The 19,998-nt window shown below is 38.8% G+C and overlaps 1 protein-coding gene across 1 annotated transcript in view; it reads right to left on the bottom strand.

Moving 5' to 3' along the window:
• Positions 1 to 10,951: 10,951 nt before the first annotated feature.
• kctd16b (potassium channel tetramerization domain containing 16b) overlaps positions 10,952 to 19,998 on the bottom strand; it is a 321,307-nt gene continuing 312,260 nt past the window's right edge. Inside the window, 1 exon segment of the mRNA XM_034178052.1 lies at positions 10,952 to 11,438. Within this exon segment, the coding sequence (XP_034033943.1) occupies positions 10,975 to 11,438 (464 nt within the window). The 3' untranslated portion in view covers positions 10,952 to 10,974.

Here is a 19,998-nt window from a genome sequence, read left to right as displayed (position 1 = left end):
TCAAAAGACAACGTAGGATCAAAAATTACCCCAAGATTCCTCACTTTGTCTGTATGATGTATAACACACGAACCCAAGGTAAACGCCAGCTGGTCAAATTGATGCTGATGCCTCGCTGGATCAAGAACAATCATTTCAGTCTTATCAGAGTTTAAAAGTAGGAAGTTACTAGACATCTAACTTCTCACTGATGTAAGGCAATTTTCTAAAGATTTTATGTGAGTAAGATTACCAGCAGTTATCGGCATGTACAGTTGAGTATCATCAGCATAGCAATGAAAGGCAATCCCAAAATGCTGCAGTATATTCCAATGGGGTACTATATAAAGGGAGAAGAGCAGGGGGCCTAAAACAGACCCCTGTGGAAACCCAAATTTCATGTCACTAAGGTCAGAAGTAGTGTTACTGTACAAAACACAGTGAGAACGACTGGACAAATATGACGTCAACCACGCAAGGGCAGTTCCCGTAATCCCAAAATGATTCTCCAGTCTATCAAGTAAAATATGATGATTCACAGTATCAAATGCAACCATAGTGGTGTCCAAGTCCATTGCTCACTAAAGGTCATTCACTACTACATTGCAGATTGCAATGGCTCAAAAAGATTATTTTCAGTAAGGTGGTCCACAAGCTGCTGTGAAACCACTTTTTCCAGAATATTAGAACAAAATGATAGATTTTATCGGATAATTTTTCAATACACTAGGGTTGAGATTGGGTTTCTTAAGCAATGGTTTAATCACTGCATATTTGAAACATTTAGGAACAGATCCAGAAGTTAGTGAGAGATTTATAATTTTGAGCACAGATGGCCCAAGAATGGGCCATAGATCCTTAAACAGTTTTGTTGGTATGGGATCAAATAAGCAGGTTGTGCTTTTGGTAGACGTCACTTGTTTCGTCAGTGCACCTAGCAAGATACTATCAAAATCTGTAAATCTGGGTAACACCTCAGTGGTAGCATCCACCTCCATAGCAGGGTGCGGTGGTTGGACCAAGGCATGCCGAGATATGCTCAAACTAATATCTTCAGACTTCCTCGCTAAACCATCGTCTCCACTGTGGCGGCGCTCAGTGTTGGCTGCAAGACTGAACAACGACAGTAAACAACCATCTTTCTCTGTGTTGCATTCTCGCCAAGAAAATCTGCCGAGTGTACTATGACGTGCAGATCCACACACACACGCACAAACCAGCGCTCTCACGTCTAGAGTCACACAGCCACATGTACACGCCTGTGCTCTAGCCGTTATTCACAGTGTAACTTCTCTTCTTACCAGTGCTTGTGTTCTTTGACCTGTGAACTGGAAGTGTTAGCTAGCTCTCTGTGTTCATACACAGGGACTAGCATGTATGATTTCAGGGTTTATAAATGTTTTTGACGCTTATTTACTCACTTTACCAGCAAATAAAATATTACCATGCTGAAAGTTAGCGGAACTAAATTTAGCGCAAGGTAATTTGTCCATTTATGATTTTTAAAGTTAGCTGGAAAGCTAATCTGCCAAAGAAAACATTAGCTTTAATAATTAGCCATTAGCAGATTAGAGGAACTGTGCCTACCATTTTATGTGCATCTTATCATTCATCTCGGCAGTGAGCCAGTCACCCAAAATTCAATCAACTCTGCAAAAAATCTCTGAAACACAACCTATAAATAAAATAAACACAACCCGCATGTTGCTGTACAGAATGTCTTTATTATTTGATTGCATACATTTTCAAAAAGTACTATATGTTTGGTATCTAAAGACTCTCCGATGAATTGTATCATTACACCACACCTGGAAAACAGGGCGACTCTCACCATGGATTTCAAAAGCAATCATTTTCAGAACTTTTGATTGACATTCCATCATTGCATAATCCAGCCAATTAACTATACATAGGTATCATTTTAAGATTGGATCATAGTGGAAAAAAAAACAAAACAAACAGATCATACGTCCCTGGTGAGAATCGCTCTATCATGTGACAGCTCACGTGGCAAATTTGACGTTATATTGGATTATTTTATACATCTGTGGAGAAACAGCAGACACTATCAAACACATTTGTGCTTATGTATTTTTATTTTTTTACTTTTCTATTTTTCTGGCAAATATCACTTTCAACACTTTCTTTTTCACAACCACAGACTAGTTTAAAATCTGTTAAAAGGTTTGTATACCAACATGCTCACAATGTTTCTGAACTTTTTTATATTTAATTTTTTTTATTATTTTTTATTTTTTACTTTTTCATTTCAGCAAAACATGGATTAAAACAGACACTCTTTTATTGTTTCAAACAGAATGTGGCAGGTCTGTCATGTTATCAGACATGACCTTGCTTTTGGTTCGCAAGCAAGAAGGTCACGCTCATTTTAATGAGTGTAATTTCAGTGGAAAAACACGAGCATGTGTTCAGTTTTCCATCTTATACAACTGATTTCACACACTAAAACATCACAGTTCTTCTTTACCTCCACTTTTGTTACATTACATCATCTGTGATTCAGCTCAGGTCCAAAGAACACATTGGCGCATCCTTGAGCCGCGCTACAATTACACAAACATTCCTCTCTCAGGGCAGACATGCTATTCGTAGCTGTGCAGTGCATGTAAGGTGATTACTAATATATCATCTTTTTTTTTGACATATGCTCGTGTCTGTGTGCAAAAACAGCTGTAATCTACTCTAGAAGGCCACCAAGTGTCACTGTGTTTCTCTTCACTCTATGTCTGTTTCACTGCATTTAAATTAATTCTACGGAAAATTTGTGATTAAAACGGCGTCCCTTTTTGATCAGGTGATCATTTTTTTCTTTTTTTTGCTAAATCACATCAGGATAAATAAAGCCAGTCCAGCAAATGTTTAGAAAATTTCTGAGGAAATCCCTAAAATCATTTGGTTTCAAGCCTCTTTTATTTTATGATACTAGTTAGATGATCTGCTTGACAAGTTACTAGATGAAAATAATACATTAAAAAAAAGTACAAATGTGATCTCCCCCCCCCCCAATTTTATTTGCAACCTATTTGGAGCAGTTTATTGTAATGATTCACTGTATTCAGGTTAGTTAGGCTGAATATACTTAAACTAGCTTCTATAACTAACTACAAAATACATTATATTTTGAGGGAAATGGAGAGAACTTGCAAAAAAGTATGCTATTGTGCTCATCTGTGGAACTCTAACAGACAACAGTCTGTCAACAGTCATTTGCATTTTGTTAATTTTGTTTTTAAAAGTGCTATGAAGAAGAGAGGATGCAAACTACATGTCTTTTCTATTAATATTTCAGATTATATAACACCTGAATAGATCCTTGTCATTTGATTGGTGTTTCTATGTCACATGATATTGATCATTTGTCCCATTTGCCCTTGTGCTCCATTTAGTGTGCAATTTTGGTTCCATATGATTTGTACCATTGCACGCTGCATCCATCGTGCGCGTACACAAGCAACAACGGCACTTAGCAGCTTATTGAGGCTGTTCATTCTTCTAACACAAAAGAAAAAAAACAAATCCAGTTCACTATAAGCCATCTGGAGGCATTTAAAATATTCGCTGGGACGTAGCCAGCTAAAGCAGAAGTGCTGCCTGATGAAGAGCTTGACAAATTTCTGTTGCGACTTTTCGGTGGCAAAGCATACGGCAGTCTGTATATGAATAAGTCAATGCACGGACTAAGCTATGGACTACATCATCAGGATTGTTTTTGAACTGACTATTTTTGCAAGCTGACTGAAAACAGTATTGGATTGGATTGGACTGCTATTTAAAATTTGTGACTTCAAAGGACCAGTGACGCACACCAAAATGCAAGTCTCTTTTCTCTGGTTTATAAATTATTAAAATCAAATTTTTTTAGGCATTATATAAAACAAATAATGAATGGTTTTTCCATTGAATATTCACTCATAGACGTTCATCATTTGTATAATAGTTCATTCATGCTGAAAAATCACATCAAGCAAACTCCTGTTATGTCCCAGTGGAAATAATATTAATGTACATTGCAGCCACAATGTGTTAAAGTTATATTTTGATTGTGGTGGTTTTGTGCCCCAGGATATATAAGAGATGATGCTAAAGTACTGATTTTCAGGCTCATCCAGAGTCTGGATTTTCTATTTATTGTTAATGGTGTGAATCATTATATTGATCTATGAATGGCCCAAAAGATGAAAAATCCTCATTCTCCACCAGAAAGGACAAATTGTCTTGGATTAATGGTGAAATCATTTTGAGAAACACAGGAAGCCTGTTCAGTATGGGCAACGCAGTGGAGTAGTGGCTCACACTGTCACACAGCATATAGCCGTGCTAACAACAGCTCGCTCTGTTGCCTCCCAATAAATAGTCAGGAGTTCAAATGGGCCATTCTCCTTTAACATCTGGAGTTGCGTCAGGAAGGTCAAGATGCAAATTTATGCTGGATTTGCTGTTGCAACCCTGAGCAAATGGGAAAAGCTAAAGGAAATAATAAATAAAGTGCCACATCATTCACCGGGCACCAATCAGTGCACAACTCAGTGCAAATGTCACTGGTCATGTACATCTAATGCATTTTTTTCAATATCACATTCTACAGGCCCACAAGTGTATTTGTGCTCATCTGTGTGCCTGTGGGCATGTTAATCTACAAAAAAGGTGTAAGGGGCCTCAAGCTGTTATGTGGCATCAGAAGGCGTCTGCGCCATACACCACCAAGAACCTGGTCTAAAGTCCATCGAAGAAGTTGATCTGGCATTTATGAGGTGCGATATTCAGAGACACCTTACAGAAGCATGTTCACGGCACACCAACACTCTATTTGTATAACAAAATAAACGTAAACAATGGAATAATACAAAACTTCAACTTATTGCTTCACTGCTTCCCCTCAGGGAGCTTTGGTGGCTGTGTCCAACTGGTGTAGTTTGATGCGAGTGCGTAGATGCACCACCCACTTGAGTGTACTTTGTAAATAAGTGTGACCCAAGTTCCTGGTAAACTCTGGATCTCTGGATATAGTCTATCCCACAGTTCAGCTGTCTGCACTAACCTGTATTAATTTATGTGCTTAATTTAATTTATGTGCTTAATTTTAATAAATGCATCGTTAGAGATTTTGTCAAGATGAAAATTTATGAATAAACAGTGTCTGTGGACAGAAAGAAAAATGCATAAATGAAAGCAATCCTTTCAGCTGCACTCACAGACTTTATAAGTCATAATTAAAAATTAGAATGGGACAAATGGGACACAGTGAATGAATGGGACAGAGCGAACACTGAGTGTCAGTCCTCACTCCATAATTACATATGAACCAACATCCATCCGACATGGTAGAAACCCTTTGCAAAGGAATTACCATATTTATTGTCATTATTATTATATAGGCCTTTCCCAGGAGTCAAAGCACTAAAAATATTAACTCTAATAATAAAAGAATACATGTCAATATTAAATTTATACTACAACATTGCACAAAAATTCTAAATTACAGAGATGATAATACATAAAAAAACAGTGTGACTTCTACTCTGTAAAATACGTTATGTATGTTTATTTAGTTGCAATATTTCTGTCACTGCATGTTCTGTCAATCTTGTGTTGTGTCATCCATTTTGCCTTGTTTGCATGGCTGTAGCAGATGGCCACCCCACTGACTCCGGTCTGCATGAGGTTTCTTCCTGTAAAATGAAAACTTCTTTGGGAAGTTTTATTCCTTACACTCCCACTAATGTGCTTTCTAATGATGTCGACAAGGTCTTGACCTTACTCATGTAGCACCTTGAGGTGATTGATGTTTTAATGCTGTGTAAGTAAATGACACTGAAATTAAAGTGAGTGAGCAAATGAATAGCAGACCTTTAGAGTGTCAAGCCAATAGCGATCTAGTGCTTGACCCTAAAAAGTTCAATGTTCTTTTATCTTTATTACAGTACTATAAGAAGTGTAACTAAGGGCACAAGAGTGGCGTCCTAATCGTCACCAAGTATACATTTAAACTCACATAAAGCTGACAGTCAGCACTTTAGCCTCATAGTCACTCTTTCCATTTAAATTCCACATCCTGGAGTACAGAAACAGCAACGAAAAGTACAACACAATCATAATACATTGCCCTCGAGTGCATAAAATTATCTGTAGTTTTGAGCAAAGCTTATTCTTTATCACTGCATATGGGGACTAATCATGTATTTTTAAGTGAATTAAACATAAACTTAAACCCATATTGCTGAAATGCCTTTTATCATCAGTGACTGCTGTGGTGGCACCGACAAATGTGCTGACAGACCATTTCTGACACTGTTGACTTGAAAATGTGAGTACTTCACCATTTATTATACTATATTTATGTATAATATATGTATATAATATATACCTTATACCTTCATTATCCCTTACGGCCCAACACTCAAGAATGCCCGTATTACATTAGAGTCAGTCTACTGCATTGCTAAGAGATTAGCATCCATGCATCACTGATTTGCATGGTATATACAGAGACTATAATACATTGTTCTGGTTAGTTATGATTTATGGTGTTTATTTACAAATGATATGTAGCGTGGATTAACATATTTCATCTTCAAATGATAAATGCCTTTAAAATAAAAATGTAATGATCTAGAAATGTAGAAAAATAAGTCATTCATTGTAATGTCAAGGGGAAATTATCCTATTGCAAGCATATTACTGTATAATGTTAAATGATTTTTACGGGGACCTGTAAATGACAATTCTTTTCTTCAACATGAATCAGTTCTCTGGTGGGAAATAAAAATCTTGAGCAATGTAAGACAGCATAATGTTACATTATATGTATATTACTTTATATAAAGGCCTCTAGATACAAAAACACAATTTAGCAGAATAAAATATTTTAATTGTCTATTTATATTAATATATCAGGGATATTTTTAAATAGAATGATCTACAAATAATCTTAAAATGTATGTGCTTTAATTGTATACCACGGAATCTGTCTTTTGCATAACAAAAAAATAAAAAGTAAAAAATTAGAAAGTGCAACGATAAATAAAAAAAGTAAAAAATTAGAAAGTGCAACGACAAATGAATCAGACATTTGTTCAGCAGGTTCACTGTGCTTTTCTACTACAAATGATGTCATTCTGAACTTTCAGGAAATCAATTTTAACTTCATAAATGGCATTATGTTACAAAAAAAAGGAAATATTCAACAGCCTTAAAATAATCTTCATAAATAACTTCAAAACTGTCACCTTCACAAACAGATTAACTAGGTCACACATCACTTAAATTTTTTTATAATTTTGTTAAAAACTAATAATAAATTGTCTAATTCATTCTACAATCAATAGAAAGGGTTTTTTCATTTCATTCTACAGATTTTTTGACAGGATTTACCCTGAAAAGTTTCTTCTCCAACATTCTTGAAAAAAAAATTACTGTTATTATATTTATTCCAATATTTTTCGTAAAAAATAAATAGCAATTCTGTTTTAAATAATTGTTGCATTTACAATATTTCTTGTGAATGTTGTATGTCAGTTGTCTGAAATGCTGTGTGCCTTTCATGAAGCAGAAATCATAGTGTCTGCTTACAAAAAAGCAGTCCGACATTTTGCTTTGTTAACAATATTTGTCATAATTATTAAATACTCACATTATACATCACCTTTAAAAGCTGCTGCCTTATATGCCAGCAGAGCATGTCTGTGTGCTTTTATCATTTAGTGTAATCAATAATTTTATTTGTGCTCCAATTTAATTTTAAAAGCATTCAGGCTTTCACGCCTGGTCCATTAAATTTCAATTATGACATGAGGGAAAAAATGAAATTGAAGTTGTTTTTCAAAGTAGTGCCCTGCCTTGTTTGATTTTAAACACATCATAATACATCCCAGTGACTGCGACAAAACCATTGTCAGGAGAACACAAAGTAATACATGAATACCTTGTCTTTGTCGAGGAACTTCATTAATAAAGACCCCAGTCATCAATAATTATTGATTACCATGTCAACCGTCAAGGAAGAAAGCATCATGTGTCAAAGAGCTCAAGCAATCCTGTCACACTCTATATCTACTGTAGTGTCACATCAAGTGTGATTAAAACCATGCTGGGAGTTACTTTTCCATCTGTTAACGTACTTAAGACCTCTCACTTTCACATATATACATCCGAGAAGCTCATGGTCTATAACAGAGGTCTTAAACTAATTCCAGAAAGGGCCAAGAGGGTGCAGTTTTTCTGTGCAACCACCCACTCCACCAGGTGATTTCACTGATTAATTGATTCCATCCATGTTAATCAGTGAAATCACCAGTGGTGGGCACAGCTAACCAAAAAGTTAGCTTTGATAACCATTAATCCGATAACTGAAAAGTTATCTTTTATGAAGCTAAACCGATAACCTGCTAATAAATTCATCTTTATTACAGATAACCGATAACTTTTAGTATTGATTCAGAGGCGGCCAAATCAGAATCCACTGTGGACTTCTGATAAACCAGTTTCACTTTCACTTATCACTGATGGGTAAATTCAAGGATCACGAACACATAAGAATGCATGAATAAAAAACATAAAACCCCAAAACATGTCATCATCTTTCAAAAGAAGTAAAACACAGTGTTAGAAGTCACATTTTTTCTCGGTATTAGATACATTATCATTTTCAAACTAAAAAGCTGCTGCTTTTTTCACACGCTTTGAACCCTGTGGCTTAAACAACCGAAATACATCCATTAATGCATTGATTGATTAAAAGACACCTAGTAAATATAAATTCCTACCTGTTAGTTTCAGTGGAATTCATCTGAATAAATAATCCACATAAAGTGTCCTTTTTTAAAAAAATCCAAAATTGTCTAAACAATGAAGAAAAGTCCCTCTGTACACAGCTGCGCCATGAGAGCTCCTCTCCACCACTGAGTCTTGGCAATTAAATTATACATCAGCCACAAAAATAAAATAAAATAATGTTAAAATTAGTCCATTTTGTTTTTGTGTCGAGGGGATGATATTACTCACTGTAACGGCCAAAGTGAACCTGAACTACACTACCCACAATGCTCCCTGCATTGACCTGCCAATCACATTTTGCACTTAATGATGACATCATCAGCAAGCGACAGGCAGCCAGTCTGCCCACGACACTCAACAGATGTTTGATTTTAGGATTTACAAATGTTTTTGACCGTTAAACTTTGCTCACTTTACCAGCACAAAAAAAAATGTTATTTGACTGAAAGTTATCGGAACTAAATTTATTGGAAGATAATTGGTCTGGTGATGGTTTTAAAACTTATCTGAAAATGCTAGCAAAAACATTAGCTTCAATAATTATATTATCTGTTATCAGATTAGCTGAACTGTGCCCACCACTGGAAATCACCTGGTGGAGTGGTCGGTTACACAGAAAACCTGCACCCTCTTGGCTCTTTCTGGAATTACTTTGAGACTTCTGGTTTATAACTATGGCATACCACCATGTGAAGATCACACTTGTCTTTTAGTGAGACCTTGTGTGTGAACTGATAATGTAGCGTAAATGCTGTATTGGCACACCAGCAGTAAAACGTCACCAGTGGTGATGAGGCCGAGGTGTGACCTGCGCAATATGAGGGATGGTGGCAGGGATATGGAACTGACCTCGGATTCTGTTGGCTTGGCCTTAAGATGGACTGGCACCATCATATCACATTGTAACTGCTTGCAACTTTGTAACTGTTAGTATGTCCTAAGCAGTGGGTCACCCCTCCGTGTCTGGTCGGCTTGAGGTTTCTTCCTCAAGAATGGCGTGAATGCAGTCTGAAGAAACTTTGAAAAAACTATTATTACACATAACATATATTGAAAACAATACTTCAGCAAAGTTGACAACAGAGCAAACAAAACCTGAGATGTGAGAAAGTGTTTTGTTGTTAATCCCTCATCGAATCTGGGGTCAAAACTCAGGCATTTCCCACTTTTGAGACAAGGCCAACACAGTGGCATATCATGTGTGATTTGTATAATTATGTTTTGTATCGTACTTTTGCAACTGTTTATACTGCTGAGGTGTGTTCAGGCGATTTCTATTATTGTGGACACTAAAGTTCTACTGTAAATACATTTAATAATAAATAAATAGCTGTGTTCATGTGTATATTGAATCAGAAGAAATCCTACGTATGTATTTGTACTGTATTTTGTCAGTGTTCAACCATTAAATCAAACACCTAACTGGTTAACTTATCTTCCATGCTGTCACCCGGATGCTAGATCTAGCCAACATGGCAACAAACAATCCATTGCTTTACAATTTAATTCACTTGTGATACGTAGCTTTGTAATAACTGTGATATTAAATAAAGAAAATTAATTGTGTGGTGATGAAACTGTACCTTCCTCTGTTCCACAAGTCCCTAAGTGTTATCTAAAAGTAATCAACCCAGCTGTTTACACCAACCTGGCAGCGAAAAGCTCTGGGTGTATTTATAGTGACAGTGCTGTCAGGAAAGCATGAATTATTAATGGTTCCTGATGCAGATTTATCAGTGACCTTTAGGCCACTTGCATGCAAACACACACATTCACACATTTAATCATTGGTCTTTGTTGAATAAATAAATGGGACCAATGACACTGTCCAGTAGCACTTAGTAATCTCCACAGTAGCCATTAGCAACTCTTCACTTGGTTGCTTCATTCATAGAGAATGTTGAGGATGGATTGGTCCAAAGCAGTAAAATATTGAGAACTTTGAAGCATTCAGTAAGGTAGAGCACATACTTACACTACATAAAACAAGCCTGTACTACACACACACACATACTACACACACCAATAAGAGAACAGTCTAGTTTTTCAGTTTCATTCCAGCATCTGTGTAGACTTTGTCCTACGACCAAGAAGGTGAAGGTTCATCCCAAAAACTGCTTTCAAAGTAGTTTTGTTGGAAAAGTCAAAAAAACATGTAAACAGATCCTTGGCCTCATGTGTCTGCTCCCTCTGTTGCCTGACTCAGAGTCGGTACTTCCTGAGCAGGTCAGCCTGCCACATGTATTTCCTTTCAGGGAACCTCTCTGGGATCTTTATCTTGCGGAAATCTTGAATGCACTTTTCCAGCTCCTCCTCAACGGTTAACTTCTCTTTCGTCGGCCTCTTCTTGCAAGTGCTGGTGTCGCGGGAGCTTGCCGTGAGCGTGCGCAGCAAGTCACTCTTCCGCCGCTGTTCAGACTGCTGGAGCATGGCGATGGGACCCTTTTTCAATGGCCGATCTAGTGTTTGGACATTGGCATGGGTGTGTGGATGCCGACTGACGGGACCACAGATGACTGTACCCTGGGGAGAGCTGGCTTCTGATTGGCTCTCAGAGCTAGAGGTGGAAAGCTCATTGAAAGATGTGCCGCTTTCGCCCTCCCCATCGCCCTTCTGGTTCTTGCAGCAGCAGTCACATGGAGGGGACGACCAACGTGATGGACCACCTGGATAGAGAGAGAAAGACAGGATACAAACATGAAAGCCTATTCAGAGCCATCTTCTGCAGCATTTTTTTTTTTTAAAGTTGAATGCTCAAGAATATTCACAGTGTCACAAAGATTGACAGAAATTAGACAAGAGAATAAAGGCAACTAAGAAAAGGCATCAATGTAAAAAGAAGAAAAGTCAGCTAATGCTAAACAGCTATCACCTAGAACAAAGTGACATGACATCTGAGACAGCTAGATTGAAGCCAGTCTAATCATGGAAATGAGCTGGCGGAGTGTCTGACATCCTGTATTGTTCGGAGAACTACCCTCGTAGAGTCATGCTGTCGCCATTATTGACAGCACATTCAATATGTGGAGCATTAACATTCTATTCAAACACTAATTGACAGTGCACATTAATGTATTTACATAAAAACACTGAAAACACTTTATATTGATGAAAGAAAAAACACCATAGTGGAAAATGATGGCAGACTTTAAGTAAATACTATTATTGCACATGGAGAACAGTAAATGGACTGGATTTATATAGCACTTTTCCATCTGCATCAGATGCTCAAAGTGCTTACATTCACCCCGATGTCAGGGTGCTGCCATAGGTGGCTTGCACTGACGTCTCAGATCTCCCACGATCCTCTCTGATTCGCTAGTGTCCGCCATGTTTAATGTACAATAAGGTGGTGGCAACCATTGAGCAAGGCGCAAAATTGGAGTTATATGCACAGTTGTCGGGTGTTTTAAAAATCCTGCTCGAGTGCCAGGAGTGGGCAGTGGGTCTGTTTTTATAGCGAAGAACCACAGTATGCTATCTTTTGAAGAGAACAAGGAGCTGCTGTTTGGGCGAGCCAGAGTACTCGCTGCCACTGTAACTCGGAGACTGTGGCCGAACACTGTCCCATGGCAGATGATCCACCAGGGATGGCTTCTTAAACAACGTAGAAACTTCCCGAATATACTTCACCTCCAGCGTGACCTCTCTGCTGGCCTTCTGCAGCACCTGCACCGCCAGGTCATGCAACGCCTCGCAGAGGTTGTTCCCATTGACCAACGGGATTGTGTCCCTGACCCGCAGAGCTCAACTCTGATCGGGAGTCCCGGGAAGATCTCGGAGATGAGGATGGGCATGCGGTTTTCCTGGCCCTCTTTAATACTGATCCCCAGACCGCCGGACTCCTGCTTGACCACCCAGACGGGTAAGTTGCCCTGCTGAGACCCGAAGCTGGACCCGGGATTTCAGTAACTGGAGCCGGGGCTGCGGTAGTCTGAGTTCATGGGATTATCGGGACATTGCTGTAGGGATTGGTCCCCCCACACTGTGATATTTTCTTGATATGTGGCCTTGTCATTGCTACTTAATTCACAAGAATTCTTAAAATAACTACAAGCATCTGCCATATGTATACATCAAAGATGGCGGATCGGGGAATATGACATCAGTTGCAATCGAGCTATACAAGGTGCTTACTATACACCGGGAGCAACTAGGGGCTTAAAGACCCTGCCCAAGTGCCCTTAGTGATTTTCCAGTCTGGCTGGGTTTTGAACCAAGGATTCTCTGGTCTGAATCCCAATGCTTAACCTCTAGATCATCACCTCCCAGAGAAGAGGAGAGATGGGGACTTCATTGTTCAAGAATTAAATGTCAACAAATTCTGCCTGACATTTGTTTAGATCTTTGCCAATTCCCATTGTATAACTAATAAATCCTCTGAAAGCTGGGAACAATGCCAAATGTTTATGGGTAGGTCATTGTTTTAGCTTCAGTCTCATTAAAAGTGCTTTTCCTGTGTGTGCAGTACCAGCTGGTATTGCCTCTTTATCCCAAACAGTCACACTCCTTCTAATCCAGGCTCACTAGCCATATTTGCATAATGATTTTGTCTAAACAAGGCTGAAATCATTGTGATCCCTGCATGTGGACATGTTGGATTGCATGCTAAAGCTCTCAAATAACTACATAACTGCTGAGAAATAATGACAGATATAGATTAGGCTTTCACAAGTCATGTCCAGTGTAAGCTTGAAGACAGACCTGTTGTGTATTCCCAGTTTTTTCTGTTTAGCCAGCTTGACACTTGCACAAATTTGATCCCCTCACTGGCATGCAATTCGTTGTACCAGTGCACGTCATTTAGATGATATGCTTGAAAAGTCACCTTGACACTTGCACAAATTTGATCCCCACACTGGCATGAAATCTTGCATGCCAGTGAGTGAACTCGTCCTAAACTGTTGTAAATTATGCATAAACTGTTCGAGGTCCTGCACGCAATGACATGCAATGGCACGCAGTGTTCATGAATAGGTTGCACAACATTTACGACTAGTTCACACTAGAGTCCCTTGACTGAGAGAGTGGCAACATGACAAGTAAAAAAAAAAAAAAAAACGGTCACGTGACTCATGGTGCCATCTTGGGTTCAAAATAGCATTTGCTGTTAATCTGTCTGCATGTAAATGAGCTATTTTATTTATTTATTCGCTGAAAATGCTGGGTTGCTGTGCATTTGGATGCACAAATAAACACAACAAGGGCTTCAAGATGTACAGATTCTCTTCAGAACAAAAGAAACATTTGGGAAAATAAAGTCAGCCGTGTGTGATGGAAGTGACTTCATCATCAAAGTTTTGAGAGGTCAATTTATTGTTCAGTCCCATGTACAGTAAAACTCACCTAAACCATCATCATATAAACTGGATATTCACAGTCAACAGACAAAAAAGTCCCAAAGTTTTTGTATTGTTTTCCATGTAATAAACACCATATATAACAGATTTTGTTTAATGGATTTTCACTCACATCTGATAAAATGTCTTGTCCGATCGCAATTTATTTCCATTAAAAACCATGAGCAGTCTGAACGTGCACAGTAACACAGGTACAAATTAAAATTCAACGCTCTGACACTTGCCGATTTGAGGAAAGTGGGACCAGAGTCATTTTTGTGAATAAAAACTGGCCGTTTATTTTTTTCACACTGTGTTCAGACTTGGACGTGCAGCCTGACATGCACTTGTTAAATTAGACACAAAAGACTGTGATTTGACACTTTTCGGCTTTCACTCCTTCATCTCCCATCGTATTATAATAGTTTTGCCGTGCGCACGCTGATTAAAAATGGATAAGAAATGTCTGCAAATTTACAGCACAAAGTCGATAAAAGAAGAAATTGTACAGCTTACCTTTGATTTGGAGGTGAAAAGCTTATTGAGGGTCAAATTAATCCATAATAAAGTATAATCCAGCGACAGATCCTTAAAACTGTCACGCACGGCATTGTATGACACAGAGTTACAGAAGCATAAATCAAGCTTTAAATTAATTAAATAAATATCATAAATTGTAAATTTATGTAAATTTGATAGCTTAACTATTTTTATATTTATTTTGATATCACCTGTACCTCGATGTGTTGCTGTATGTTGTTAAATTATTAAAATAAAAAGAGATGAAAACATAAAAAGTTCAATCAGTAGTTCAGCGCAGCTGGAACCAAAATGGCACCATGTTCTGAGTTGATGTTACTCTCCTCAATCAAGGGACTGTAGTTTAAGATTGCATGCCAGTGCAGGGATCAAATTTATGCACGTGTCAAGATGGCTTTTTTATTTTCTGCTTAATTTCGAATAAAGAAACATTGCATTTTAATGTATTTCAACAGACAATATTACTCTCCCTTCATCTGCCTCAAAAAACAATGTATTTTTGTGAAGCATTTCGTATGATATCACCAGAAAAGTGAAGTGTGATATTTGGTGCCTATTCTTATGAATTTCTTATGAACACACATTTCACATTTAAAACTCACATTATTTTGAAGTTAGGGTGAGAATAACAATAAGACAAATTTCCTTTTTTTTTTGTTTTTGTTTTTGCTGACACCATCACTTGTACTAATTCTAGTGCATTACTTATTGTAAATTGTACTATGGATTATTCATGAAAATAACCTGAAAAAAACAATTACACTTGGAGATTATACTGTAGTCTAAAGTTTATCATAGTGGAGTTTACCATACTAGAACTGAAAGAAAATTTGTGACTCCCCCATCCATCATTCATGATTATTCATCATTTATGAATTTTAATCAGCATTTATGAATTTAATGAATGTGACACAGATGCTGCTAACAGTGTAAGTTGCCATTGTATCATACAAATTTTACAAATGTGTAGCACACGGAGTCATCTATAATCAATTGTGTGCCCAACAGCATGTTGAAAAGACCCTGAAACAAACTACGGGATATCTGGTCAAACATTTACACAGTTAATAGGTTTTAATATTTTCCCTTCAAAAAGATTCAATAAAATTTATACCACACATTTCATTTCAAATAAAATTTTCATTGGATGTGGCTATTTCATTCTGATTTCAGTGATTAATTAACATGAAGCATTACTCTTTATTCACAACATTTACACTTACTAACATAACATTACAATCCACTTAAAGGTGATGACTGAAATGATTTTTACTTTCTGTATTGAGCTCCAGCCACTTAACTGTAGCTCAAGGCTCAAGAAATACAAACTAAACTAAATGTGTCCATTATGAAACCCTCAGATTCAGACTTGTAGATATAGTCTTCCACATATCCAGATCAGGTCAGGCAATGTCTGGGAGCATGTGATGCCACCATGCCTCACCACATTCACCACACTAACGAACCACCCTGGATCTGAAATTGCAAACACCCAGGCAGATAACCATTCCATCCTGAAGTAATCATCTATCTGCTGCATCCAGGTGTAAGGTGGGGATCTAAATAGGTGGGGGTCTAAATAGTAGGCCAAGTGTGTGCTGGATCATGCCCAATGAAAAGGGTAAAATGCCAGAATGTTGTAGTTGGCATTCCTTCATAATGCAAGGGATATTAGTCATCTAAGTTTCCTGAAGTTACTGTGCAACCATAGGAGTCAGGTCAGTCAATTTCGACTGCTACCGGTAAACATGTAATCCGGTACTACTTGTTCATGGTCAGGTGTCCGGCGACTAAACTGGTCAACTCACTTGTTTTACAAGCAGTGTGGTTTTGGGTGGGTAGACACCCGGTAGAGCTAAAACACCTTTATGGACTTGGACAATCGCCCTGAACGACGCACAGCTTTGGTTGGACACGAATTGAAGAGATTGGATATTGATGTTGCAGCACTGCAAGAAACTAGACTACCTGGGGAGGGGAAGATTGGTGAGATAGGATCTGGTTACACTTTCTTCTGGAAAGGTTTACCTCAGGATGATAGACGCATCCATGTGTTGGACTAGCCATCAAGACAAGCCTTCTTAAAGATCTTAAAGAGCTACCAACTGGTCTGAGTGAGCGCCTCATGACTGACAGACTTGCACTCCAAAACAACGATTACATTACCATAGTTTATGTGTATGCTCCTACTTTGAATGCAAACGAAACTGTGAAGGAAACCTTTTATGCTGCTCTTGATCAAGCAATTACCAGTACACCCAACAAAGATCACCTATTGATACTTGGTGACTTTAATGCCCGTGTTGGATCCGATCATGAGACTTGGACACCAATTGGACATAATGGAATTGGAAAAATCAATCAAAATGGCCAACCCCTACTTACCAAATGCACGGAGCACAATCTTCTAATCGCCAACACATTGTTTCAGATGAAGAACAGGTATAAAGGAAGGTGGCAACACTCTAGATCAAAGAACTGGCATCAGATTGATTTTATAATCACCAAGTCTAGAGACCGGAATGAAATTAAAAAAGCTCATGTCATCATCGGGTTCGATAGCTTCCTAACTGATCATCGTATAGTGAAGTGCGAAATCATGATCAAGCCCCGAAAGAAAATAAGATCTCAAACCAAAATTAAGAAGTTTGATGTTGCCTCCCTACAAAACCCAATTGTTCAACAAAAACTTCAGACAACACTGGCCAGCAATCTGTCACAACTCACATATGAAAAGCCTGTGGCAGAGATTTGGAGTGACCTGAAGAATGTGATTCTTGAATCATGTACAAAAGCAATCGGTTCTAAAAAGAAAGTAAATCAAGATTGGTTTGATGACAACGTTGAACTAAAAATGCTTATTGAACGTAGAAGAGCTGCTTATATCAAGTGGCAGAGGAACCCAAGAACAAGATTGTCTAAGAGTAATTTAATGAGAGCAAGAAATAAGCTGCAACAGCATACTCGTGAACTAAAGAATCAGTGGTGGAAGAACAAAGCCACAGAGCTTCAGAAGCTAGCAGATAAACGGAACTCAAAAGCCTTCTTTGCTGCAATAAAGGCTGTCTATGGACCTAGTACACACGGTCCAACTCCACTGTGTACTATAGCTGGACCGCTTGTGAAGGATCCTGAATCCATTCAGGCACGCTGGAGGGAGCACTTTTACAATTTGCTGAATCGTGAAGTTGAAGCTGACCAGACATTTATCAATGAGTTGAGAGAGTTTCCAATGAAACATAAACTCACTGATCCCTCAACACCTCACAAAGTCAATGTGGCCATCAAGTCACTGAAGAATGACCCCTGTAAACCCCTGTCTGTAGCTGCCTGTTCTCTCCAAATGTAACATAACAGTCCAAGAAGGCTAAATGGTTGTTTCTGGGATCCTCATGTGTGAACTTGATACTGAGTCCACCGAGTTGATGTGCTCTGTAAATTCCTCAACTTCCTGTTGCTTGATTTTAACCCATGTGTCGACATACACTCAACAAAAATATAAACGCAGCACTTTTGGTTTTGCTCCCATTTTGTTTGAGATCTGTGGCATTGTGCTGTGTGATAAAACTGCACCTTTCAGAGTGGCCTTTTATTGTGGACAGTCTAAGGCACACCTGTGCACTAATCATGGTGTCTAATCAGCATCTTGATATGGCACACCTGTGAGGTGGGATGGATTATCTCAGCAAAGGAGAAGTGCTCACTATCACAGATTTAGACTGGTTTGTGAACAATATTTGAGGGAAATGGTGATATTGTGTATGTGGAAAAAGTTTTAGATCTTTGAGTTCATCTCATACAAAATGGTAGCAAAACCAAAAGTGTTGCATTTATATTTTTGTTGAGTGTATCTGAACCAGTAACTGGGAGAGATGCCCGTGAATGATGTCAAGGCTCTCTTCTCCACTAGCTGTATGTACAGATTGGCCACAATGGGGGATACTGGAGACCCCATCGCACAACCATGGATCTGCCTGTAGTAATTCCCCCTAAACAAGAAATACGTGGCGTTAAGACAGATCTCCAAGAGTTGGCAGATGTGGTCTGGTGTGAATTTGGTCCTTTCAAGTAGAGACGCATCCTCCAGCAGACTCTGACCCTAACCCTAACCCCAACCCTCTGCCTCACAGCTGAGATGGCCTCAACAGTGGGGATGCAGGTGAACAACGATGTCATATCAAATGACACCATAGTTTCATCTGCCTCCAGCTGAAGGTCCTTGATCTTGGTCACAAAATCTTGTGTGTTCTCCACATGGTGGTCTGAGTTACTCACTAGAGGAGCCAAAATCCACTTGAGGTGCTTGGCCAAATTATACGTGATAGAATCTGTGCTACATACAATAGGCCTGAGTGGCGCATCCTGTTTGTGGATTTTGGGCAGTCCATAGATGCATGGAGCGGCGTCCCCAGGGTACAGTCTGCAGTGTCCCTGCTTGTCGATGAGTCCCTCTTTCTCCAGGTTTTGGAGGTAGTTAATGATTTTCTTCTTATAGCCGCTTGTGAGGTCTCTCTTCAGACGCTCGTATGTATTGGAGTCACTGAGAAGTTGTTGATCTTGGCCTCGTAGTCTGATGTGTTCAGGACCACCATGCATCTGCCTTTATCTGCTGGCAGGATAAGGATGCTTTGGCCCTTCTGCAGTGCTGACAAGGCTTTCCGTTCTTCTCCTGCATCAAGCAGCCCAGTCCAGTCGAAGATTCAAGCTTCTCTACTATGGAAACCACCTGGACAACTGAGAGCCTTCACAGAAACATTTTGCCAACACTTTTGTATGGCTCTGAAATGTGGACTACCTATCGTTATCAAGTGAAACAACACGAGGAATTCCACCAAAGATATCTTCGAACAATCATGAATGTGAAATGGTATGATCATGTCACCAATGCTGTAGTTCTTGATCGAGCTTGTCTGACAAGTATTGAGGCTATGTTACACCAAAACAGACTGAGATGGTACGGACATGTGGTAAGAATGGATGTTCAACGTCTTCCAAAACAACTTCTCTTCAGTCAACTTTCTACTGGATTGCATTGTGTTGGCGCACCTAAGAAGAGGTACAGGGATGTCCTTAAAAGAAGGTTTAAAGACTGTGAGATTGCTGACTGGGCTACAGCCCCAGCAGACTGGCTTGGAGGACAACAGTTTGTGATCGCATCAAGATCTTTGAGACCAATAGATGGAAAGCTGAAGAGGAAAGCAAGATGGAAACCTGCAAGACAATGCCAAGCCACATTCTGCACGTGTTATAACAGCGTGGCTTCGTAATAAAAGAGTGTGGGTACTAGACTGGCCTGCCTGCAGTCCAGACCTGTCACCCACTGAAAATGTGTGACGCATTATGAAGC

This window comes from Thalassophryne amazonica, chromosome 9 (genome assembly GCF_902500255.1).
Source record: "Thalassophryne amazonica chromosome 9, fThaAma1.1, whole genome shotgun sequence".
Lineage (NCBI taxonomy): Eukaryota > Metazoa > Chordata > Actinopteri > Batrachoidiformes > Batrachoididae > Thalassophryne > Thalassophryne amazonica.
This window is presented reverse-complemented; position numbering and strand designations above follow the sequence as displayed.